This window comes from Passer montanus, unplaced genomic scaffold, assembly GCF_014805655.1.
Source record: "Passer montanus isolate IOZ18808 unplaced genomic scaffold, ASM1480565v1 scaffold12, whole genome shotgun sequence".
Lineage (NCBI taxonomy): Eukaryota > Metazoa > Chordata > Aves > Passeriformes > Passeridae > Passer > Passer montanus.
In genome coordinates this window covers 10652111-10658110 of record NW_024358722.1, presented here as the reverse complement: position 1 = coordinate 10658110, position 6000 = coordinate 10652111, and the positions used below count along the sequence as shown (strand labels likewise).

Genomic DNA, 6000 nt, shown 5'->3' with positions numbered 1-6000 from the left:
CGGCCCGCCCGCAGGGGAAGCGGCGGCTGCCAGGGCGGGCGGAGTCGGAAGCACGACAGCACGGGGCGCTGGGGCGGCGCTGGTGGCGGGGGCGGGAGCAGCTCGGCACTCGCCGCCGTGCTGGGGTCGCGGCGCAGGGACGGAGCCGGGCAGCGCCGGCCCCGCAGCAGCACCAGGAGCAGCAGCGGCAGGAGGAGGAGCAGCCGCCGGAGCCGCCTCCCTCCGCCGAGCGCGGGGAGCCGCCGGAGCCGCTGCCCCGGGCGGCTTGCGAGCGCCGGGCTGCGGCGCCGCCGCTGCCTGCCGCCGCTCCGCGGGTGAATGAACCTGTCCCGGCCGACCGCGACGGCGGCTTCGCCTCGGGGTCCGGCACCAGCCTCCCTCCGCACAAGATGGACGGTTTCGCCGGGAGTTTGGGTGAGTGGCGGCGGGACGGGACGGGACGTGGTGCGGGCAGCGGGTCCCGGGGCGCGCACCTGCGGCCGGTGGGGATGCCGGAGCCGCGGGCTGGGACTGCCCGGGGCCGGCCGGGCCGGTGCGTGCGAACACCGCCCGCGGCGGGAGGGGAGGGGATGCCAGCGCGAAATCTGGTCAGCTTCAAACCATCTGTTGCGAGAGCTCCGGCTGCACTTGCCTTCTTTGTTCTTCCCTCGCCGTGGTTTTGCGCTTCCCCAGCGCTAGTTACTTGGCTTTGGGCTGATGGTTTGCCTTAGGTTGTTTGGGGTTTTAAAAAACGTTACTTTGTTTTTTGCCTCTCCCTTTTGCTCCGGGGTGGGACGGACGCCGTCGGTCCGGGCGCCGCGGGCCCGGTGTCGCGCCGGGAGCCGCGGGCGGCTGTGCCCCGTCCCGGCTCAGAGCGGCTCCAAGGGCAGCGCAGCACCCCTGGAAACTTGGGGGCGCTGGCGGCATCCGCGGGAATGTTAGCGGCGCAGTCGGCGCCTCCCGGTGTCCGAGCATCCGTCCGTGCGCCCGAGGAAGCCTCCTGGCTGCCTGGGCGGCAGGTTCATCTGCGGAGCCGTGGCGTGGTCGAAAATATTTACTGCTTGCTCGTGTAAATGTTGCCAGAAAACTGATAGGCTGCGCTGCCTTCAGTTTTATGAGGGCTGCGGCAAATTCCCACGAGTTTCTTGAAGCAAAAATACTCCAGCAGCCTAGTTTTTGACTTTTTTGGGGGACAGATTGCATTGGCTACCAGGTGTTGCTGATTGCAAGTGTGAACTGAACATGCATTCAAATGTAAGAATTGTAAACAGTGTAAGTTTCCATTTCTGCAAATTATAGGAGCACTGGCTTTGCAGTGCTGTCTACCTGCTGTTCTCACCGTATTCACTGCCGATGCATCTATTGCAGGCGTTTTGTAATCAAACTCCATCTTTTGTAGTATAGTAAAACTGTGCCTCTTAAAAATAAGATTAATTTATTTTTACGTCACTCCTGTAAAATCTGTAGTAACAGTGAATAGTTCTCAATTTTCTGGAAAAATTGACTCATTTAAATACTTCTGAGTGTGATCCTAACCTTTCAGGTTTTTGAAATGTCAACTCCAGCATTTTGGGCATCTCTCCAAACCAAACTGGTGCACCATAATTAACAGTATGCTTTGGTAGTTTGGCTCTTTGCCAGGCATACTGTCCTTGCTCAAGTAACTGCCATGGCCATTTTAAATCTAGTGATCAGAAAGCGACACATGGAGGAATTGTACGGGTTCCGTTCCCAGTTTTCTGAGGGGAGATTGTGCCTGTGGGTGACATATGCAAATGTTCCATGGTTAATATTTATGAACCTCTTAACCCAGCAGAAGAACTGATCACCATATCAAAGCACACCGATATTGCTTTTAACTCGTGCAGTATTGGTCCCGAGAGAGGTAGATATTTAGAAACAACTGGCTTTTGTTGGAAGTAGGAAAAACTCAATTACTACGAAATAATAAAGCTCTGCTTTCTTGCGTGAGGTTCTCAGTGAGCAGTGGTGTGGGATCGCATGGCCCCGCACCTTGTGCTGCAGCCACGATGGGCTCACTGGGGCATCCCATGTGTCTTATTATGGGGGGCTCCATCTGGACCTTTAATTTGTTTCACTGTTTGTTCAGGAAGGCGCTGTGATTTTATGTGAATTTAATGAGGATTAAGCTCAGCTCAGCCTTTTAAAATGGGTATTATGATATTCACTGCTAGTTGGCCTTTGATTTTGCTTTTGAGGCAACACTGATGCTCAGAGGTTTTCTGGACTTGGGCTAAGGAGAGGGCATTCCCAGAATCTTTTGCTTTGAAGTATGAAACTTTACGTGACTTTTTTGTTTCCAGGTTTGAATCATGCTGCTTAGTCCTCTTCTGTATTTATAATCACTTGTTGGCTGTTCTAGCTGCTAATGAGCACATAGAGTTCACAAAGATGTGTGAATTGTTCTGAGACCTTTTTTTTTAAATGTCTCTAATTAAAAATCTAATGGCTTGAATTTAATTAGCCCTCTGCTAAATGTCTTTTAGGAAGGCCATAAATTAATGTAATTTAGAATGAAATGTAAAAATTAATTAAAATTATTGTTGGCAAAACTGTGCTGTCTATGTATGTGCATGCTCAACCAGTCAAGCAAGGTTATTAGAGAGCAAGTTGTCCTTTTAATGCCTCTTGTCATTATCTGGAAGGCAAAATGTTATTACAGATTGTGCCCTCTAGCACAGGCAGAAATACCTTCTTGCATGTCTCTTGCAGTTGAAAATACTTTACGCAGCTGTTTTCTTTTGGCTTCCACATTGAAATTTTTATGAGAATAAACAGATGAAAGAAACCATTTTATATGTAATTTAGAAAATTGTTTTGGTTATTGGCTTAGTAAGTGCTTATGTAGCACTCTACTTACGAGTATACAATTACTATATACAGTAAAAAAATAAATCTACATGTTATGAGTTAACTTGAACAGTTCAAATAGGTATTGATTATTTTGATAAAGCACCGAGGTTTGCTGTGACTTCAGTACCTTTAGAATATCACAATGATGTTTGAATCCCATGCATTATCTCAAGTAGGACAGTTGTATCTCACATTTGGCATTACCAAAGTGATGGTTGTCAGAGGTCTCAATGGATTCTGGCCATCTGCTTTTTCAGATGCATCCCTCCAAGTCAAAGAATGTGCTTCTGAATGGGAACAAGAAGTCTGTGAACTTGGGCTGGGTGCCTGGGCTCTTGCCTTGTGCCCTGGCTGAGACAGGAGCACAGCATGGGTGTCTGGCTCTCATGCTGCCAAGTTGCCCTGCCTCTCAGGGTCCTCATCAAAACAGATCTGCATCAGGGCAGAGAAAGCACTGCTGGTTCTGCCAGAGGACTCAAGCAGAGAGTTCTAGCAAAAGGAAAAAAAAAAGGCAAATAAAAAAGCCCATGTGCGAAATAGTGCAACTAAGGCTGTCAATAAGCATTGCCCTGTTTCATCCCTGGCTCCTGTTTGTTCTGCGCTGCTGCCCTGAGTCTCTTCCACTCTGGCGCTGGTGCCTGCGAGCCCCCGGGTGAGCTGGCTCAGACATGCCCATCAGAGGGCTGCAGGGCTGCAGAAGACTGACAGTTTTGCCCATAATAATGTTGATTTTTAGGTATCATCAGGGATTATATTACTTTGCTGCCTTGCTGCTTGCCCCTGCTGTTTTGGTGGGTTTCTGCCCAAATTGGCTCGTTGGGGAGTAGGAGAAGCATGGCAGGTGGTGGGAGGGAAGCAGAGGGAGCTTCAGCTGGGGCTGGGTGGGACCGGGTGGCGCGGTGCATAGCTGTCAGCCCCGAGAGCGACTTTGCTGGGTCGTGCCTAAGGTGTGAGATCGGCTAGATTTAGACTCGGGAAGAGCCAGCCGTGACAGGCTGCCTGCGGCTGCTGAGGAGCGAGTGCTCTTTGCTGGACAGTTTTCCATTACTTTTAGCAGCTGCATTGTTTTCCCTTCTGAGAAAGCTTCTGCTAGTTGAACTCTGTAACAATAACTCGTGGTAAACAAAGATGTGGGAACATTAATCAGATTGTATTAAATAAATCACTACAGCCTTTTCCAAGTTTGTCACCAGTGTGTGATAACAATGTGGAAGAGAGCATTTCAAAAGGACTCTCTCCATTATTGAGGTCTGTGGCAGAATAGTAACTCATAAAAAAATGGAGAAGTCTCAACTGCTGATTTCAAGCCATGGTTTTTGTGCAGCTGTGCAGGATGCCCTGAAGATTAGAAGGAGTCTTTCTGAAGGATTCTCTATGGTTGAAAATATTTTCACAAGAAATTAAAATTACTCTTATCTTGAAGTCTCAGGCAAGCGGAATAATTTAGGAATTTTTTTTAAAGATTCTTTGAGCCCGTGCATTTTGTTTTCAGCGAACTCAAAGGTGAAGGAGAGCTGAAATTACTAAGTGGAGACCAATGCTTTGCTCTGCTGTTGTTACTGCAGGAAGAACTGGAGACATAATAAAAAAAAAATTCTTTTTTATCATTTTGTGCAGTATCTCATTTTGTTCTATCACTGTCTGTGTATTGCTACTAACTGCAGTTTATATGCTAACCACTTACTGGGGGGTGACGTGGAGGTAAGTTCATATCATTTTGCCCCATTTCTTTTCCCGTGTATCGTGCAGAAGCTGTCTGTGTCAGGTAGGTTCTGAGGCAGTATTATAAGCATGTGCTGCTCCTCAGCCCTGCAGGAACCAGCAGTGTCTGTTGAACCTGTGGCTTTGCTAAAACCCAGTAAGGCTTCTCCAAAGCCCCCAGTCTCTGGGGGCAGAGCTGCTACAGGGCTCAGGCAGAGAGGATTTTGTGGTCACTGGTGCCGTGAGCCTGGAAAGCGTGTGTGCATGATGATTCATCTCTGGCTGGGCTCACTACCGAGAAAAATGAGTGTGTGGGGTATTTGTCATTTATTTGGGCTAGAATATTAAGTTTTATCGTTGCCCGTCTAGACTGCAGAAGTGGCCGTGGTGCTGCAATGCAATTGCTCATAGCAACAGCGAGCTCAGCCTAATTCACAGGGCTCTGCTCGTGGGATTGCTGTGTGCTATTGTCACTGCGCTGGTCTTCATAAAAATAAAAACTTTGGCAGGACATCATTCTCCCCTGCCTGAGAGGGATGGCCGTGGCTGGTGCCAGGGGAGATTAAACTCCAGCAGCAAGGAGGGAACAGGCTGTTTGCTTTAGAAACTTGGTGGCGGCAGCTCACCTTTTGCTAAAGAGTTCTTTAGTTCATGTGCAGTGAGGAGGAACCCTTTGCTCTCTAGCCAGCTGAAAAGCAAAGGATGGTGTCTTTAAAAACAATCCTATTTTGTACAGAGTAATTGGCAGTATTTGCTCTCATTGTGAGTAGTATCTCAAACACAGGAGCCTGTTAGAACTCCTTCTCTTAGAAATTCTTTCTCCTTTAGAGAGGCTTTTAATGCTTGGGATGCTTAGAATAATTTCTGGCCTTACAGTGTGTTTTTATATTCTGTAACTGAATACTTTTGATATGGCAGTAGAGTTATCTGACAGGATTGTCCCTTGCTTGAAGAACCTACTCAGAAAGCATTTTTTCCTTCTATGCTTTATATCATGGAGTACGTAAGAAGGAAAAATTGGTCAAGACCAGTGTTCTTGGAAGTTCTTTGAAGCAGGATTTTGTTTTGTAAACATTATTATTATGAATTTTGTTGTTAGTAAGTACAGGGTGATCAGCATGTCACTCCTTGCTCTTCAGAGCTGCTTCCCTTCTTGGTATGGTTTGTATCAATTACTGAGGTTTATTTTTCCTGTCTCTCTTTAGGTCCTTGCTAAAGCTAATCCTTAATGAATGCAATTGCAAGGCCAAGAATGTTGTTCCTGTTTTACCCACACATAATGTAATGGGAAGGGTGTTAGAGCATAATTAATTTTATAGCACGCGGCATGTATGATGACAGTGCAAGTCTCTGCTCTTGCTGGTGTTGCGCATTTCTAGTAGGGGCATTCATCTGTTTAGGAGGTGAAAATCACCTGATTAAGAACTTTTCAAAAACTTCACTAAC

The 6000-nt window shown here is 47.6% G+C and overlaps 1 protein-coding gene across 1 annotated transcript in view; it reads left to right on the top strand.

Moving 5' to 3' along the window:
- Positions 1–83: 83 nt before the first annotated feature.
- EML4 (EMAP like 4) overlaps positions 84–6000 on the top strand; it is a 148187-nt gene continuing 142270 nt past the window's right edge. The window contains exon 1 of the mRNA XM_039697843.1: positions 84–414. Within this exon, the coding sequence (XP_039553777.1) occupies positions 390–414 (25 nt within the window). The 5' untranslated portion in view covers positions 84–389. The remainder of the gene's footprint in view (positions 415–6000) is intronic.